At 43.6% G+C, this 19724-nt stretch overlaps 1 protein-coding gene across 4 annotated transcripts in view; it reads right to left on the bottom strand.

The window, feature by feature from the left end:
* Window positions 1-261: 261 nt before the first annotated feature.
* Window positions 262-19724, bottom strand: part of hcfc2 (host cell factor C2) — a 28029-nt gene continuing 8566 nt past the window's right edge. For 2 of the 4 annotated variants that reach the window (XM_079655157.1, XM_079655156.1), the window contains 16 exons: window positions 7547-7695; window positions 7293-7453; window positions 5132-5334; window positions 4844-4928; window positions 4632-4735; window positions 4197-4427; window positions 3834-4031; window positions 3678-3742; window positions 3167-3275; window positions 2568-2621; window positions 2433-2479; window positions 2213-2353; window positions 1420-1617; window positions 1044-1341; window positions 881-953; window positions 262-789 (listed from right to left, as the gene is read on the bottom strand). In XM_079655157.1, coding sequence (XP_079511283.1) covers window positions 780-789; window positions 881-953; window positions 1044-1341; window positions 1420-1617; window positions 2213-2353; window positions 2433-2479; window positions 2568-2621; window positions 3167-3275; window positions 3678-3742; window positions 3834-4031; window positions 4197-4427; window positions 4632-4735; window positions 4844-4928; window positions 5132-5334; window positions 7293-7453; window positions 7547-7591 — 2022 coding nt within the window. In that variant the 5' untranslated portion in view covers window positions 7592-7695 and the 3' untranslated portion in view covers window positions 262-779. Of the gene's footprint in view, window positions 790-880; window positions 954-1043; window positions 1342-1419; window positions 1618-2212; window positions 2354-2432; window positions 2480-2567; window positions 2622-3166; window positions 3276-3677; window positions 3743-3833; window positions 4032-4196; window positions 4428-4631; window positions 4736-4843; window positions 4929-5131; window positions 5335-7292; window positions 7454-7546; window positions 7696-19167; window positions 19404-19724 lie in introns of those variants that run through there. The other 2 variants (XM_079655155.1, XM_079655154.1) reach the window with 2 other exon arrangements.

Genomic DNA, 19724 nt, shown 5'->3' with positions numbered 1-19724 from the left:
GTAAGTAAAACACATAAGATAAATGCTCCTTTATGAAAGGAAGTACAATAAATAAATCCTTTTTTAGCAACCACATGAAGAGATAAAGCACTGCTCTCAATAATTTGAGGTCCGGATAACAGTTTCTCTGTTAGAGAGGCCCGTAATAATCTGGAGTGCAGACATGATGGAGGAGCACAGGGAGGACAACAATAATACTTTGTACCCGCTCAACAATGAGTTGGTCAAGCCAAGGACAACAAAAGTTAACATACAACGCTCTTTCGTGAAATATGGGACATTTTCTATACCTTTAATTCAAACCAGCTATAAGTTAACCATAAGTTGTGCTCTGCTATTTAGTTGAAGTCAACATACAAATGTTTTATTCACGACAGACTTGCAAAATATATTTGTTAACAATCTGGGGTAATGATAACACATTAAAAGATCTTAGAAGATCTAAAACCCAGCCTGAATCATAGAAAAGTATCTGATTAAGAAACAACAGCAATATCACAACAACATTTTCTTTCCGATGTACACTGGCTGATGCTTTCAGAGTTTTACATCTTTTTCTTGTTTGGGTCAACATCATATTTCTTATTGCTTATCAAAATAATTAACTAACAAAAATACTCAAGTGGTCAAACTTCCTATGAAAATATATTTACAGGGGAATAATTAAATACGTAAGAAAATAAATTAACAAAACTGTAGGTAACGCAGCGACGTACAATCGCCATTTTCCTGAGTGCACATATTGTCTTTCCAAAAACGGGTGTCATTGGTCCACACACTCAGCTGGAGCTGCAAGACAAAATTGAAAATGCAAGAAATAAATTATTCAAAATAAAAAATGTAGAAAGAGAAAATGAAGAATCTTGAGCTGACTGGTTACCTGTCAGCAGCATCTAGGTCAGCCTCAGCATTGCTGTCAGCTTTGGAAGCAGACCCTCGCAATTTAATAGGATCTAAAAACAGAGAGACAGGTTGAATACAATTGGAAAAACATATCATTCTGGTAAAAAAAATGAGCAGAAAATAAAGTCCAGCTCCTGCACCTTGGATCCAGCGGATCTGCGTGGCGGGGCCGTAGCCCTGCTCGTTCTTAGCAGCTATGCGGAAGACCACTGCCGGCCGGTTGGAGGAGGAGCAGTCGATCTGGGCGTTCTCCAGTTGGGTGGAGCTGACCGAGCAGGATGTCTTGGTGCCGCGGTATATCCTGATGAAGGCCATCTGACCCGGACGCTCCGAGCTGGTGGAGCGGCTCTTCCTCACCGCCATGTACATTGAGTACTCCAGGATCCGGCCTGATGGGGAGGGGGGGGCGTCCCACGTGATGTGGACCAAATCGTTGGCCTGTGCAAAGAAAGTGTTTTAAGGGGCAGCTCTTTCGTAGTTTATGCAGGTTGTCAGTGTGAGTCCCATATGTGTCACCTTAGTGATCCTGACAGCAGAAGGCGCTCCGGGGAAACCTGGCAGGCAGGTCTTGAACTCACTGACCGGGCTGAGGTCTCCCTGGCCGAAGCAGTTGATGCCTGAAACTCTGAACCTGTAGGTCTGCCCTGGAGCCAGCTCCTGCTTCTCTCTGCTTTGGTAGTCCTGAGGCCCGGGACACTTCCTCTGGAGGGAGGGCTGATGGGAAAGCAGAGGATATACAGAAGCTGTGTGGTGAGACCCTGGGGTGTCCCTGAGAAACTAAAAGTGGTCCACGTGCCCGAGAAGATGTTGATGTTGTGGAAACAAATCCTGTCAAATAGTATCTGTGTTTATTGAGCTTAAAGAGAATTGAAAAACGTTCCTGAATGTTGCAGCTGCAATCTGAGTAGGAGAATATTATACAATATGTAATAATTTAGGAAACAAGGCAGACTGGTAAACTAAAATGTGCTACGGTCTGTCTGATAGAAGGAATGTGGCACAACATGGAAGTGAAAGCCGTGCAAGGGCTATTAACATTTCTTTATTTAATTTGCAATAAAACATGTCCAAAGAAAAGTCTATAAATTATTGTGATAAATAATTGTGATTTCAATGTTAATCATTGTGATAACCATTTTGGCGAAAATGTTGCAGCCCTAAATAAATCGCCTGGTTTATATTGAAATTTCAACAGATTTTCACATAAAAAAAAAGAAGGAAATAAATATTGACTGGATAGCCCTGTCTAACATATATATTCAATAACAGTAAAAACTGTTTTTCAGTCAGTTTTTATTATTGTATTTACCTCATTAGTGTTTGGTGGCCGGCTGCTGCTGGCTGCAGTCGTCTGGTCAATGTCTGCAGGTAAATAGTAATGGCTGGCCTCACAGAACAATGTTTTGAACACACCAACATCAAACCACACCTCCTCTGGGGTCTGATGGACCTGGAGGAGAGAGGTTTCAGTCTGAGTTTACACTGAGCCCAGTAAGAGCTAATGATTACTGTACACAGGTGCGTCTGACCTGATGTGTATGGGAGAGATCTGATGTCTTGTCCACTGGCTGTTTCTCTGTGAAAGAAAAGGACGCCCTCAGTGAGTTTTACTTCACGACATGCTGCAGTGTGATTTGACTCCTGAGCTTGAGCAGCATCAGTACCTGGCTGCTGCTGAGCTGAGCTGCTGACCTCTGCTGATATGTCCGCTGCAACACCTACAGCTCGCACACAGAGAGAGAGAGCACAACAGGTCAGCGGATCAAAGCCAAACAACGGCAGCTTCACTAACGCTGGAGTGAGACAGCAGAACAGACCTGTTGTTTGTCCTTTCCCTAACGCTGTGTGGGAAGGAGAGCACTACTTTTTACATGTCGTGTGTTGCAGCAGGGCCCCTGACATCTACCAGGTTTTTCTCGCTGTGTGTAGCATTTCATTTGTTTCCCCAGTCACACCAGAAAAAGTTATCAAAGTGTGTTTGTCTGCTGCATACTCGTCCCTAACTGACGTCACAACCTCAAAACCCTTTCTACTGAGGCCATAATTTGTGACAGGTTCCTAAAATTAGGTACAAGAAATCACAATATATCTCCTTGCTTGCAGCATTGCAAAATATCACAGCAGATTGAATCATACCATCATGACCCATTTGGATGCAGCTTTATTACTTTAGGTATACCTATTGCCTATTTAATTATTCCGAAAAGGAAAATAATGAGTGGAAGTACAGAAATGCCTCGCATCACTGGAGAACAGGACTTACTGCAGCGCTTTGTGTCACAGTCCTTCTCCGTGTCCTTGCTAGCACGGCTCTCTGCTTCTGCTTTGCTTTCCGAGGATTCTGCCCTAGTGTCCTTTTGTGCTGAACCAAGCTGTAATTCAGAGAGAAAAGTAAAGCAGAACATATTTTCTTTCAAAATAGGAAGAACTGCATTAAAATACCTGAGTAACAGTGCCCAGTTTAATGCAGAAGTCAGGGTGTTGTTTACTTGATGATCTGCAGCTGGGTTCATTCACAAGTCAGGAACTGGACTGCACTCGTAAAGCGCTTTTAATCTTAGTGGCTACTCAAAGAGCTTTACAACACAAGCTAGCATCTCTCAGAATAAAGACTCTAAATGTAAAGAAATCTAAGAGAACAGTACCGACATGTCTGTAGTTGGTCTAGTTTTTTAAAAGTTTTTAGTTTTGGATATTAACTTTTTGGGTTCCACCTCAGTTGAGGTTTCAAGCAAGCCAAGGCAATACTAAAAGGTGGATTTAAAAGTGTCTACCTGTGGTGATGTTTCATCTTCTTTATTAGCGGTTCCTCCAGTTGGAGGTTGAACAGACTGTAAATCTGAAAGGTGATTCAAAAAGGTTCTTAGAAAGGTGTGCATCCTGATAAACATGCTGCAGATTTGTTTTCAGGTGTTGAAACTGTTCTGTACCCTCTGTTCCTGTTGAGAGTACCTCAGCCTTCCTGCCCAGTGCCTCTGCTCCAGTGAGATGGACGGCTTTGGCAGGTGGGGGTGTAGGCTGGATCTGAAGGATGTAGAAGTCTGCTGCCGCCAGGGGGCGCCACGCCACATGAAGCATGCTGACGGTAGACTTGATGAGTAAGGGGGCCTCTGGGGCGGCTGGTCGCTCTGCGGACCGAACACAGAATATGAGATTGAGGCAGGGCATCTGCTTTCTGATGTTTTCGCAGCACTGAAGTTTGCATCACAAGGACCATGGTGGACACCCGTGGATATGGAAAGTATGAATACGCCTTTAGATGACTTTATTCCCAGCTGGGTGTCAGTTCTCACCTGTCTCCAGGTACCACAGGTCCTTACAGCAGACCTGGTAGTTCCAGCTCTTGCAGTACCCGTCCCGGCCGCTCCAGATGTAGAGCCTTGACCCCACACTGGCAGCACAGTGTCCGGCCCTGGCTCTGGGTAGGAAGGCGTACGGATCATCACTCTGGGGTCCTTGACTGTGCAGCTGGTACTCAACAATGTCTTGTTGCTGTGAGCCAAGATCCTGCCAGCTCATAGTGTCTGAGATAGGAAAAGCAGGCATCAGTGAGTGAATAAAACACATAGCGCATAGCTTGACGTTTCCTAAAACAGTAAGGCTGAACATGCTGCTGACAAAACCTCATGTTAAAAAATGATTTAACACCAAATGTTGACAAGAATCACCAAATGAAAATGCTCTCTCTAGGGTTTTACCCTGTGTGGAAATCAGAGTAATGTACTCACCTAAATTGAGTACAGTTAAGGAGTCACTGCAGATCCATTCAGGTTCTACAGCAGTGTGCAGGTCTGACTCTGGGGCAGGAATCCAGCCACCAAAAACAAACATCCTGCAGACAGAGGGACAGTTCGTCAAAGGCTCTTTGGGTCAGCTGTTATATACAAACTAGACCTCTGCTTGAACATAGACATGACACCAATAATGGCAAATCCCATACTTGTTTCCAATAACACTGGCAGAGTGAAGGCTTCTGGGAAGTGGTGTGGAACCTCTGGTTTCAGTTGTCGACCAAACCATTGTGTCTGAAGAAAAAAGGATGATAATATTAAGGAACTAAAAATATAAAAAAGAGATATTTCTCAGTACATGCACATTTGAAAATAAGCCGACAACAGTTTTTACATTTAAATCAAGGTTTAGTGGCAACTTAATGATGCGAAATATTTCAAAAGTTCATTTCTCAAACTTGCAGCTAGTCAATATTATCTGTCAAAAAAAATCCTACCAAGGTCAAGCTGCCAGAGGTCGTCTAAACGGGATCCTTGCATCCCACCAAAGATGTAGATCTTCGGGGAGCCGAGCCCAGTGTAGGAGACCGCCGTGTGGGACTCCCGTGCTGAGGGACCCCCCCCCTTTGTCTCAGGAATGCTCCAACCTCTTACTCCTGTTAAAGACTGCAGCTCCAGCTCATAGAAGTCACCCATGTATCTAAGATGGTAAAAAGTCAGAGGCTGTATTGAACTGCATCATTGTGAATAGATTCACTTTGGGTTTCACTATGTTATGTTCATTAAATTCATTATTTATCACTAACTGTTATTCTACGCACGAAAAGTTTATTATTATTATTCCGCCGACTTATTTTGGCCCTCTTCTTCTCCCGCATTGAACATCGCAGAAACTCCGTTCAAACATCAAAACGTTCAGCTCGGTCGGGAATCGATTGCTATTACTTTTCTCATTCATAACTTTCATAATTCCAGAGATACATCCCATAATACATCACATTTTTAACCGTTGAAGTCAATGGAGAAATTCTTCAACTTCAACAAATCTTCATGCAACTTCAACTGCTAACTGTTCATTCATACTTTCACTCAGAAACCTCATTCTAACTTTAAAATGTTACACATCTTTCTGAAATTATTCGTGTAAAACAACTTTTAAATCTGATTCTTACTTTTAGAGATATTAAACATTGTTCAGACCTTGTTAAAGAGGTTTTCTTCAGATTTTAACATTAACTAGAGTGCGTGATGTCACAGCTAGAGGGTAGAACATCTTGAAATTTGCCTTCATATATTTTTTTTAAACTGCCATAATTCCCAAACCCTACATTCCTGAGACATAATTTATCATGAAAAACGTAGGAAAACATCTCGTAGCTTGAAAAATGACAAATAATTAAGCAAAAAATAATTAAACAAAAGGCCTCTTGAGGGCATGAAGTGACAAAAACATTCAACATTCCTCCATTAAAGCCCATTGTAATTTCAGGCAGACATTTCCTCACGGCAGCAGCCGCACACCTTTAGTTAAACTGAAGAAAAGGCCACATTATTAACCGAAAACTACACAAAAATAAACTTCAGATACTCAACTTCCTTGACATGCTTCACGTTTTGAAATTTCACAGATATTTGTTACGGTTCTTCCACAAAACGTTCACATGTAAGAGGTTTATCTCTCATTCAGAACAATGGAAACCTTTGATCTCTGGACGCCCCGTTAGCTCAAATATAAACACCTGTGTCATGGAACACGATGATGTCATCACTCCAACTGACATGCTTAGAGCAGCAGACTTCAGATAAAGGTTAATGGTCCTGCCCTCAACAGCTCTACTTCAATTACGGGGTGTCATCATCATATGCCGAAGATCAAGAGAAGAGAGAGAGAAGAGCGAGAGGGCGATCAAGAGAAGAGAGAGAGTATCATCAATAATATGTAAACATTTGAAATGTATGTTAATGTTGTTAATTATTTTGTATTGTGATGCTTTGGCAACATTGTTTAATTTAACTTTCATGCCAATAAAGCCCCTTTGAATTGAATTGAAATTGAATTGAGTAATGTAATGTAACACGGCTTTCTCATAACTTCAGTGAAAATACTCCAAACGCCCCAAAATTTCCCAGGTTTGGTAACGATGCAGCCATCAACGCATCTAAGCGTATTATGGGGTGTCATCAAATGCCGTTGCCATGGCGACAGATCATTTGCCATCAAGTTAGTTCAGAAGTTTGCAGTTCAAATATTCTGCTACTTTTCCAAGCCTTTTTACTTTCTTTTCTTCCCTCATCACACATTCAAGCCCCCACTGTTCATGTATCATTTTAATCTAAATTCTTCACTTTCTTCTTACACATTACATTTCAGCATAGCAGTTTAGGGTCAGCTTTTCAGCATAAAGCATTCCCACTAGCAATTTCTTCAGGAATTTCATTCTCTAGTTACATTTAAACATTGTAATTTAATATAAACAGTAACATAATATGCATAATTAGTTGCTGCCCTAATTTAAACACTTGAGAGGTAAAGCTCTTGCCAAATAAAATGCCAGTAAGAAGTCCTCACAACTACCCCAACTCGATATCCAGGTTTGTATTCATTTCTCAAAAACAAAGCCTATGTTTTCGTTGTTGTGTTTATTCTTTTGACTGTACCTTGGTACATTGCCATTGGCGTCTTCACTATCATTGGCCAGCCCTCCGAACAGGTAACACTTGTTCCTCACAACAGTGAGGCTGTGTCCGATCCGGGGACAGGGGGGCAGGCCGTTCCTTGGGGCCCTGGGCTTCAGCTTCTTCCACAGCCAGCGACTAGCCTGCGCCACACGGGATCAAAGTCAACATTTGAGAAGTTTCTTCACTGAAGCAACTTGATTAGAATCCGGACTGAATATCTGTGGTGTCATTACCTGGAGTTCATAAAGGCTGTTGGTGTATTTCCCAAACTCCACCATGCCGCCAAAGACCAGAATCCGGGTCCCATCACAGACGAAGCCATGGGCAGCACATCCGGGGGGGATGTCCCCCCTCACCGCAGGCAGGAACCACTGCTTTGAGACTGGATTAAAGCGCATCAAGAAGTCAGACACTGTATTAGACAGAACATCCTGGGGAGTGCTGCATTTTACACATTTGATAGCATAAATCCTATTTTAAGAGTTATAACAGTCAGTGTGTTTAAGATGGATTTAACCAGTGGTGAAACTTTAGTAACTAACTACATTTAATCAAGTATTGTACTCAAGTACTTTTTAAAAAAAGTATTTGTACTTTACTTGAGTATTTCCATCCACTACAATTTTGGACGTCCCAAACATCACATTTTTAACATGGAAGTCAATGGAGAAACTCTTCAGACTTGAACAATCTTCATGCGACTTCAACTGCTAACTGCTCCTTCATACTTTCACTCAGAAACCTCATTCCAACTTTAAAATGTTACACATCTTTCTGACATTATTTGTGTAACACAACTTTTAAATGTGATCCATGCTTTTAGAGATATTAAACATTGTTCAGACCTTGGTAAAGAGGCTTTCTTCAGATTTTAGACTGCGTGATGTCACAGTGGAGGGCAGATTTAATTTTGCATTCATAATCTCTTTTAAACCTGCCATAATTGCCAAACCCTACATTCCTGAGACATCATTATTCATGAGAAACGTAGGAAAACATCTCGTAGCTTGAAAAATAATTAAGCAAAAATAATTCAACTAAATGCCTCTTGAGGGCATTAAATGACAAAAACGTTCAACATGTCTCCATTAAACCCCATTGTAAGTTCAGCCTCACCTTTCCCCACCACAGCATCCGCACAGTGCGCACTAGGGATGTTAAGATTCACCGATTCGCATCGGTGCACCGGCATAAACGTTCAAGATGCGAGTGCACCGGTTGAAAGAGTGCACATCGGCAACAGTTTGGGTTGAACTCGCGATGCATCGATTGTAGCGTCTTTGCATAGGTAAAAAAATGATTCATTCATATAATATCCTCTCATCCTGTCAGCACTCAGCAGAGACGATCTTTGATCTTTGCTTCGCACTACGGAGGCCGAGAGTCTCAGTTATCAACAAGCATGGAAGTCGAGGAGAAAGAAAAACACAGCGCACCGAAAAATACCTACAAGTCAAACGTTTGGCAACACTTCGGATTTTTGAAGAAAGATGGACTACTTGAAAAATCGCTCGCAAATTGTAAACGATGCCGTGCCGCTTTAAAGTACACAAGTAGTACGAGGAACTTAGCGACGCACATAAAGAGGCGACATGGGGTCTGCGGCTGAATGGAGAAACCTGAAATTTAGACATGTGAGTTCAATCCAGTGTTTCCGCCAGACCAGGGCTGAGAGGGCGTCCACCCTGAGAGCGGGGGGGGGGTCCGTCTCTTATAGATACTGTATTTTAGTGAGCCGGATCATTTAGCTCGGGTCTCTTAAAGCGCCGGCTCTTTCGGCTCCCAAACGGTTCTTCATGTTACCCCAGTTTACCACGGAGCCTCAGTTTCGCCGCTGCGGGGCTCTGGTGCTCGCAGCTCACGCACGTGCTCTACTTAAAACCCCCCGCTCATCGCGTCCAAATCGCGCACGTTCCGTGTTGTCCTGTAGCAGGCACCTTCGATGTCGGGGAAACAATCTTCAATACTCCGAAAATAATCCCACCAGACTCCTTTGCCCCTCCAACAGCGGAATGTCCTTGTCCTTTTTCCTTTTCGTCATATCAAGCGATAAAAACTCTCGATCTTCTCTCGAATTATTAATATTTTTGGACGCCCTCGGCTCGCGCTCAGGTCGTCCCGAGCTGAATAAGGGCGTCAAATGACGGCAAGACGGCCCCCTGGCGGAAACGCTGGTTCAATCACTCAGTGAGGTGTTCTGTCAGAGAGTGGTGTTTAGTTTACAGCAGCCTGTGACTGCCAATAATAGTTTAATTGTCTTCCTTACTGTAAGCAGTTATGAAATACCTGTTTGTGAGAGGTTAGTTGTATTTTTTATTGTTCATATAGAAACCACTGCGTTCTGCTCACCGGTGAGTTAGCCTATGAATGAGTGTTAAAGAGCATCTTGCAGGTTTTTATTTATTCTACATTTATGCTTAAACTTGCTTGAAAATTACAATTAAAAAAGTGAATGCAGGATTTGATATGTTTTACGAGACATAAGGGCAGGAATTTAGAGGGAAAGGAGCAATTTTGAGCTCTGCTCTTAAAAACTGCTTTTTTTTAAGGTCATACGTCAAACGCGTCATATTACATCACGCAGGGGACACATCTCCGCTCTCTGACCGCGGGTATAGTAGAGTTGCGTAGAGTAGAGCGGTTGTGTTTTAAGGAGCTGCTATTTTTCTGTAGTTTTACATTGTATTTCACCATTTGTAATCATGGTGCAGTATTGTGTTTGTGCAGGTTGCACAAATACCAGCCTGTCAGGACATCGAGTCCACAGTAAAAAGGACCGGAGCTAGCGTTCGTTCCTGGGTGCGTTGTGCATCCACCTCCCTGCAGCACATACTCTCCACAGCTTTATCAGGAAACCGTATTACTTCTCTCTTCCCCCCTTCGCTGCTCTCTCTGTCTCTCTCCTCCGGTACACGGCACCGTAAGACATTGCATTAGGTAACGCTGTGGTGGCTGTACTGCTCCAGCCGTCTCCTTTGTGTTTGTTTGTTTGTTTGTTTCCCCCTGTCTGTGTTGTTTGTGTGGACGTGGTGGCTGTCACTCCTGGCTCCCGGCTCAACCTCCACTCACCTGCTGCAATCAGCTGTGCCCCCTCCCCGACTACACACCTGCTTTCCATCAAGCCATTTACAACGGCATATCAACGGAGGCTCCACAACCTTTCTCCGCCAGATCGTCAAGTATCAGCCGTATCTCGCGTCTCTCCTCCGGTACACAGCACCGTAGTGTGGAGTTGCATTAGGTAACGCGAGATACGGCTGATACTTGCGCATTAGTTTCTGTTATGGATCAGTATCAACAGTCCTGCCAGTAACGTTACTATATTATCAATGTTACTTTAGTTATAGCCTGATATATGATAGCTAACTTCACAATGTTGTGATGTGACGTTAGCTAACATTCTGTAGCTAACGCCGGTCACTCACCAAGATAGCTTCCCAGTTCTCCACTGGTTCTCCTCACACCACAGCTCAATTTCTCTCCGATGGCCGTTATTTCTTCTAATCCTTGGCTGCTCCTGGTCTCTTGGACGCCAAGCAGGCTCATAATTATAAGGTTGTGGTCAGTCGTATGCATTCGAATATTCATGTTCAACTTCTTCTGTGTCGAAACTAGCATTGGGATCCATGTTTATTAATACGTTACACCGGCCGCTCTCCCCCTTGTGTCCCCCTTTTTACGTCACACGCGGGAGGTCACGTGCCGAGGCTTTTTTATGCGGAAGTGAACATTTCTTACAAAAACGACACCAGATGTCACTGTAGTGTATATTTCTGTATATTTTTTTGAAAATCTAGTGTATTCATCATTTTCCTACACATTTATTCACAGGTGTCTTTAACCTGGAAGTTGCTCTTTAAGCACATCAGGCAGCAGCTGTATGGGCATTGCACTATGGTAGCTGTTATTTGCACATTGTTAATCCTGGGCAATGCATCCTTCAATTGTTTAACTGTGAGGTGTTATACAATTGTACTGTACTCTGGAGAGTTTTTAAAGGTAAAAAAGAAATAGCATGATGGGATGTGCAGTACTAGTAGAGAGAACCAAATATTTAAAGCACTTGTTTGTTAATTTATGATTTGCTGCATATAAGGAATAAAAAAAAAAAAAATCCTCTGTCTTACCATATTGAAGTATCATTATTTTGCATCGTGTTGAATCGCATCGTATCGCATAATGTTGAATCAATGTGCTAACAGTCCAGCCGTGAAGACATCTACGGGACATTTTCGAGATTTCTTCAAATGCCGTTGCCATGGCAACACAATGCTCGCCATGAAACGCGGTTTTCTCATAACTTCAGTGAAAATGCTCCAAACAGCCCAAAACTTCCCAGGTTTGGTAACGATGCAGCCATCAACATATCTAAGCGTATTATGGGGTGTCATCAAATACCGTTGCCATGGCGACAGATCATTTGCCATCAAGTTAGTTCAATAATAATAATAATAATAATAATAGATTTAATTTGTTAGCGCTTTTACAGCTGCTCAAAGACGCTTTACAGATAATAGTGAAGAAAAAAGAAAAGAGAAGAAAGGAACAACAAATAAATATATAGTTAAAGTTAAAGTCAAATAATACAAAAACAATCACACATGAAAAGCCAGATTGAAGAGTAGGGGTGTAACAACTAATCAACTTAATCGATTAAAATTGATTACCAAATTAGTTGGCAACTAATTCAGTCGTCGATTCGTTGGTGACGTCATCACATGTGTTCTACACCCCGTTAAGCTCCAACGTTATTGCTCTTTTTAATCGGTACAGGAGACATTTAAAACATATGTCATATGTATTATTGCTACATAAACATTATATCGCAGTCTTAGTGTCGCCAACTCAGTTTCTAATATGCAATATGACTACAAAATGCGTCTATAATGTATTTTCGATCTTCCCAATTCAGACGAGAGATCTCTCCCCCGCCTGCATGCGAGGGGGCGGGGCAATTTACACACACACGCAGGAGATGACGGAGAGAACGCGCTCCGAGGTGTGGTTAAACTTTAGCCGTCTCGATGTGGACAATGCTCGTTACCAAAAGTGCAATAACAGTTTATCATATAAAGGCGGTAAAACGAGCAATTTGTCTAAACATTTAGCAAAAGTGCTCCACATTCAGACGGAGGAATGCACCGGGTTCGACTGTCTTTCTAGTAGCTCTGTAGCCCCGTCCACGAGTAACGTTTCCACGTCAGGTGTTATGTATGCTAGCAGCAACACACAGAGTTAACTCAGTTATAAAAACATAGGTTAATGATTAGAGGTAACTGAGTTATTTTGTTAAAGTTTCAGCTATTCTGTTTACAGTTCTGTCATCACATTATTTAATATGATTTGTTAAAACATTGTTGTTTCTTTTGATGTGAAATATTATGCATTTAATTAAAATAAAAAGCAATGTTAGTTTTGTTCACAATTTGTTTAGTTAGTTTACCTTATTTCTTGTCAAAAGGACCGTTAATACTATCGTTAAAAGGACCGGATCGATAAGCAGTATTGATATAAGTAGTAGTACAGTTAAAACCTTAACGATCCGAATAATCGATTAATCGTTTCATTAATCGATAGATTCATCGATTATCAAATTAGTCGTTTGTTGCAGCCCTATTGAAGAGGTGAGTTTTTTGTGAGTTTTTTGAAGGTGGTGAGGTTGGTGCAGTCTCTGATGGGTTGTGGGAGTGAGTTCCAGAGGGAGGGGGCAGCGACGGAGAAGGCTCTGTCCCCCCAGGTCCGGTGATTGGTGCGGGTGGGGATGGATAGGAGGTTGGCTTCTGATGAGCGGAGGCAGCGGGAAGGGGTGTGGTGGTGCAGCAGGTCTGTGAGGTAGGGGGGGGCCTGGTTGTTGAGGGCTTTGTAAGTTATGAGGAGGACTTTGAAGTGGATTCTTTGACGGACGGGGAGCCAGTGGAGGTTCTGGAGGATGGGAGTGATGTGGTCTCGGGAGCGGGTGTGGGTGAGGAGGCGGGCAGCAGAGTTCTGGATATGTTGGAGTTTATTGAGGAGGTTGGATGGTATGCCATAGAGGATGCTATTGCAGTAGTCGAGTCGTGAAGTGATGAATGCATGAATCAGGGTTTCAGCAGCAGAGGAGGAGAGTGATGGGCGGAGACGGGCAATGTTTTTGAGGTGGAAAAAGGCGGTCCTGGTGATGTGATTTATGTGGTGGTTGAATTTGAGCTGACTGTCGAAAATGACTCCGAGGTTGCGGATGTGAGGGGGGGGGGGGAGATAGAGTGTGGCTGTCGATGGTGAAGTTGAAATTCTGGATGTCTTTGATACGGGATGGGGGGCCGATGATGATGATGTCTGATTTGGCACTGTTCAGTTGGAGATAGTTTGTTTGCATCCATGCTTTTATTTCTGAGAGACAGTTGGTGAGAGTGGAGTGTGTTGTGGGGGTGATGGTTTTTGTTGAGATATAAAGTTGGATGTTATCGGCGTAGCAGTGAAATTGAAGGTTGTGGCGACGAATTATTTTGCCAAGGGGGAGCATGTAAAGGATGAAGAGGAGGGGGCCAAGCACCGAACCTTGGGGGACGCCTTGGGACAGAGGAGCAGTGGAGGAGGTGCAGTTGTTGATGTTGATAAACTGATGTCTGTCGGTGAGGTAGGATTACAGCCAGGAGAGTGCAGTTTCAGTGATGTTGAGTGATGATTCGAGGAGGGACAGCAGGATGGTGTGGTTGATGGTGTCGAATGCTGCGGTGAGGTCGAGGAGGATGAGGATGTTCAGGTTGCCGGAGTCAGAGGAGAGAAGGAGGTCATTTGTGATTTTCAGAAGAGCTGTTTCTGTGCTGTGTTTTGATCGGAAACCGGATTGAAATGGCTCAAAGAGGTCATTGGAGCTGAGGTGGGATTTTAGTTGTGAGGCAATGACACGTTCAAGTATTTTTGACAGAAAGGGGAGATTTGAGATGGGCCGGAAGTTGGACATGATGTCAGGTGTGAGTCCAGGTCTTTTGAGAATGGGTGTGACAGCAGCCAGTTTGAGAGAGGGGGGAACTGATCCAGATCTGAGGGAGGAATTAATGATGGTGGCGATGAGCTGGGACATGGCAGGGAGGCTCTCTTTAACAAATTTGGAGGGCATTGGGTCAAGTGTGCAGGTGGAGTTAATTCCAGTCATGAAGTGGGACAGTTGCATGGGGGTCACAGGGGAGAAGTGGGACAGGGGCTTTGAGGTGAAGGGGGGAGCCAGGAGAGGAGGTGGGGGGTGCTGATGAGGGTGTCAGATTGCTGTAAATGTTGCTGATTTTGGTTTGGAAAAATGAAAGGAAGGAGTTGCACTGTTCGGTGGTGAAGGACGAGGTGGCGTTGTCACAGGGTTTGAGAAGTTTGCTGATGGTGAAGAACAGACGCTTGGGGTTGCTGGAGCCAGACTGAATGAGTTGTGAGTAGTCATTAGACCGGGCTGCTTTGAGTGCATTACTGTACTGCTGGAGATATTCTTTGTAGATTTGAAGATGGACTGTTAGTGTGGTTTTCTTGTGTTGGCGTTCAAGTTGACATTTCCTTGATTTCATTTGGCGGAGTTCGGAGGGTATACCAGGGGGCGGAGTGTATGAAAGAGACATTTTTAGTTTTTGTGGGGGCCAGTTCATTGAGACAGAAGGAGAGGGTGCTGTTATAATAGTCCACAAGTTCAGATGGGTTTTCAGAAAGTGGGGGTGGGAGGCAGACATCTTGCAGGTAATGGAGGCAGTGATTGCTGAAGGTGAGATGGATTTGAGGTTTCTGTAGGTTATTGTGCGTTTTTGCTTTTGGGCGGGGATGGGGATGTTGATATCCATGATGATGGCCAGGTGATCAGAGATGTGGAGATTGAGGCTGGACAGATGATGGATGGTGAGACCAGTGGAGCAGACCAAGTCCAGGATGTGACCACGGTTGTGTGTTGGGAAGTTGATGTGTTGAGAGAGGTTGCAGCAATGAAGGGTTTCCTTAAATTCAGAGGCATATTTGCAGGTCGGGTCATCAATATGAATGTTAAAATCCCCTAAGAGGAGAACAGATGGGGATATGGCAGAAAGCTGAGTGAGAATGTCAGAGAGGTCAGAGAGAAAGGAGGGGTTTGGCTTCGGGGGACGGTAGATGATGGCTGTGACCAGGGGAGTGGGACCAGAGAGTTTAAAGATCAGGTGTTCAAATGAAGAAGCATCAGGGATGGGGATTATGGTAGCTTTTATTTCCTTTTTGATAATAGCAGCTATACCACCACCCCACCCTTGTGGGCGAGATTTGTCAATGTATGTGAATCCCGCTGGGGTGATTTGATTTAAAGAAAAATAGTCCAGGGGATTTTGCCATGTTTCGGTCAGATACAGAAAGTCCAGGTTGTTGTCTTTAATGAATTCATTCAGAATGTGGCTTTTATTGTGGATGGAGCGTGTGTTGAGCAGGGCTGCTCTGAGGTGACGTTGCATCGGGGGGGGTTGTGTGGATCGGGGAAGTTGAAGGAGATTGGTCAGATTCACGTGTTTTTTGTTGTGATGGCGTAGTGTGGGCGCGTGAGAGGACCGAATGGACGGGATGGAGTGTGGAGACGTGGAATGAAATAAAAACTTACGGCCAGAGCCTCTGTGTGGAGGACGGCGTTTGCGGAGTATTTCGTTATCTGCGAGGATGTCCATGCAGTCCAGAGGCAGGCGGTTATTAAAGGAGTGGAGATCTGACAGGGAGTAGAGCGGCGGCATGATCCCGTGAAGTGGCGCTAGCACGGAGCTAGCTAATGCTGGGGACCCGGACAGCAGAGACCAGGAGCCGGATGACCGTAGAAGAAGGAGCGGTGTGAGTCCAGATCAAATGAGAGTGATAATCCACAGCATATCAGGAGAATGATTCCAGTGGTTTCCGGAGGAGAATCGTAGGAGGGGCTGACAGCCTGGTGCAGAGTGGGAGCCGGGTGACCAGCCTACTAGCTTGTTAGCTAGCTTGTTAGCCACCGGCTGTAGGCGGCAGGGAGAGACGATGTCAGCGGGGAAGCCGGCTGATCGCAGCGGGATGGGAAGACCCACACGAGCCGCGGAGTTAGGGTGGAGTTAGGCTGGAGTTAAGGTGGAGTTGGGGTGGAGACAGAATTGTTAGCTCGGCAGACTTCAGGGAGCCGAGGAGCATCTAGGTAGCAGCCTGCTAGGTCCGATAATGCTAGCTAGCTAGCGGGCTAGGGACCGATGAGCAGGAAAGAGCCAGCAGGTTGGAGATGACAACACATCTGCTATTTTTGCTGAGGACTGACGTTTCAAAAGTAGAGAGCCAGACAGGAGAGGTTCTAAGCTGGACTAAAGAACAATATTTGGGGCGGAGGAGCGGCGAACAAACAACGCCAGCATCCTCGGCGACCCGGGAAAAGTAATAGTTTGCAGTTCAAATATTCTGCTGCTTTTCCAAGGTTTTTTACTTTATTTTCTTCTCTTATCAAACATTCAAGCCCCTAGTGTTCATGTATCATTTCAATCTAAATCCTTCACTTTCTTTTTACACATTACATTTCAGCATAGCAATTCAGCGTCAGCTTTTCAGCATTCCCACTAGCAATTTCTTCAGGCATTGCATTCTCTAGTTTAAATAAATATTTACAAACAAATGGGCCGGTTCTAAGGGGTTATTGAGTTAAACCCGATGAGAGGGGATACAGCTGTGCACATGTCATCATTAACAGACGTTGTTTAAGAGTGACGTTGGAGTGAACGAGGACGTCCCAATTCATACCTGAGGACTCCTCTGTCCTCCTCTTGTCTCTCGCTCGCATTTTACGGAGGCGGAGCTAAGACGCAAGGAAGGGACGCGAGTGAGGGAAAGAAGCAGGTGAAATATTCAATTGAGACGAGCCTTCTGTGTGTGCTGATAGCTTTGCATGTGTGACCATTAAAGAGGGTTTCATTCCTCTGATTCTATCTGAGGTCGCGTTAACCGAATATTGTCCATCTATGACAGATTTTTTTTAACAATGACGGAAAAATCAGAAAGCCGTCCTTCATTTTGACAGATTAGAACTCAAAACAGCGTCAAAGTTTCCCCGCAGCAGGGCTCCGGTATTATGCCGTGTTATGTGTGCCAAAAGGAAATTATATCGTTTCCAAACTAACTTTGCTGAACATGGCCGTATCTACCATTGAGGTCACCGAGGTCCGGACCTCAGTAATATTTTTCGAGCTGTGTATACAAAACTTGTGAAATAATTGCACTGAATGGGGTTCTTTGTAGTACTTCCATTTACTGACGATGGGGGCGCTGCATAACTGCGTAGCCTTGATTAAAGCAAACAGAAGAAGACGACATGTATCAACAACAAACCACCGCAGCCGAGCAGCCCGGACTTGTACCGGAGCAGCGAGGAGTGATGAAGTATCTAGAGATCTGAGTCCAGCGGGCTGCTTGTGTTTCTGTTCATCAGGACATCATATGACCAGCAGATCCTGTCTGAACGCTCTACGTTAGTCAGTGGACGTCCGACAACATGCACACTAACTTATATTGCAGCTATAGGCTATACTTTGGTTTAAATTGCGTGAATAAACTAGCTAGAGCAAAAGTGAATTACATTCATCCAATGTCAGAAGGACTACCTTTTAACAAACGTTGTAATTTTTTTCTTTCATTTCAATTTGAGTAAAACAATGGAGATATAACATTGTATTGTTTTATTTTGACACTGACTCAGATATAATGAAAAGACTACGTTAGTCGAAGCTCAGCTTTGGTAAGGAAGAGACAGGAAAGGCAGAGAGAAAGAGAGAGAGAGAGAGAAAGTCATGGAAGTCAGGGAGGAACTGCAGGTATAGTCACACAAAATAATGTAGGTTTAATAACCCCATCTATCTATCTATCTATCTATATATATATAACAATAGTCTTAATTTACAATAGGCATAATTGTAAAACAACATAGGCCTACATCTATTGCAGTTATGATGTCATAATAACATACAATTGTATAAAACACAATTTGCTTACATCTTTGTTCTCTCTTGATAATCAAACAAAACAGATTTAAATAACAAAAAGAATGCAAACAAACAAGTGAAATGAACTAAATTGCTGAATTGCTTTTGATTCACTGGCAGGAGCGACAAGTGAACAACGAGGGAGAGATTGAACAAAGAGAAAGAGTAGAGGACAGAGAGAGTAATGAACAGGAAGAAGACAGAGAGACTCAAGAAGATGGAAGAGAGGGTGCAGGTTATGGAAAGGAGAGACGTGGAAAATGAATGTTGACAATGTGTTGTGATCATTTTAGCCTCTTCTGCATGTCCTGATCATTAATAGTAACAATCAACTGATTCTTATGCATTACACTTTCAAAAATAATTGATGCTGCAGCCCACTGACATGGTTTGAAATCAATATATTATCCAATTTGTGACCCCCCCACAGGACTTAAAAAGCACCTAACTAGATCATGAAAACCCCAAAGATATCGGGGGATGTCCCCGGAACCCCCCTAACATATTTGGACCTCGGTATTTAGGAAATCCTGGATACGGCCCTGTTGCCGAACAGATCAACTAAAGTATTTGCTATTTGCCTTTACTGTGCGCGTTCCCGCGAGGTGCCGTGGATATGCATAACAGGGCGCTAACAGTTCATGAGAGAGCGTTCGGGTTAACAGAACGATACAGGTTAACCCAGAGTAACGTTAGTGTAAATAAATGATGGGTATTACTGGAACTAACTAGTGATGATGAAGCTGCTGTCAGATGGCGGATTACAATAAGAATGTCCATATTGTCCAAATCATGCTGAAATTGTCGAGGACCTTTTAAATAAACAACAACAGCTAATGTCTGGGTCAGGGCATGCTAAAAACATTAGCCTGCTAGTTAGCGTCCAGCTAACGTTAGCTTACCAGTGTTGTAAACATGGAGGTCCTCCGCTATCCCTTCGTTTCCACCCCCAAACACAACTATCAGCTCCCGTATTGCAACTGCTCGGTGTCCGTGTCTAGACCGCGGTATCACTCCTGTGGCTGAATTCACTTTTCTCCATTGCGGCTCCTCAGCATCAGTGTTCATTTTCCCTTGGGACCCCGAAGTTTGGCGCTGTTGACGTTTCAAAGACGTGGGCGGGGCGAAGAAAGCCCCTGGATATTCAATCGGTGAGGAAAAAGTAACGTCTCACTCTGACTTTTTTACCGGGTACCAAAATCTAAAAGGCGTAAGGTGATTGCAGACTAGTTGGCTGAATTCATAAAGTAAAAAAGAGATAATACGGTGTTTTATTGAAGAGATCACTTATTTGCTGACTCTATTAACTCTGGTGATGTAACCAGGGTTATATTGGTTAAGCTTGGGAAATACCAATACAGAACAAGTGCATTAGATACAATGACATAAGCAAAGACTTACAAAAGAAAGGATCGGAATGGGGCTTGACCACTAAACTATGGGAATATTCAGAGGTGGG

This window comes from Notothenia rossii (assembly GCF_949606895.1).
Source record: "Notothenia rossii genome assembly, chromosome: 10".
NCBI classification, from domain to species: Eukaryota; Metazoa; Chordata; class Actinopteri; order Perciformes; family Nototheniidae; genus Notothenia; species Notothenia rossii.
Note: the sequence above shows the minus strand (reverse complement) of the source record. Positions and strands in the feature narration are given on the sequence as shown.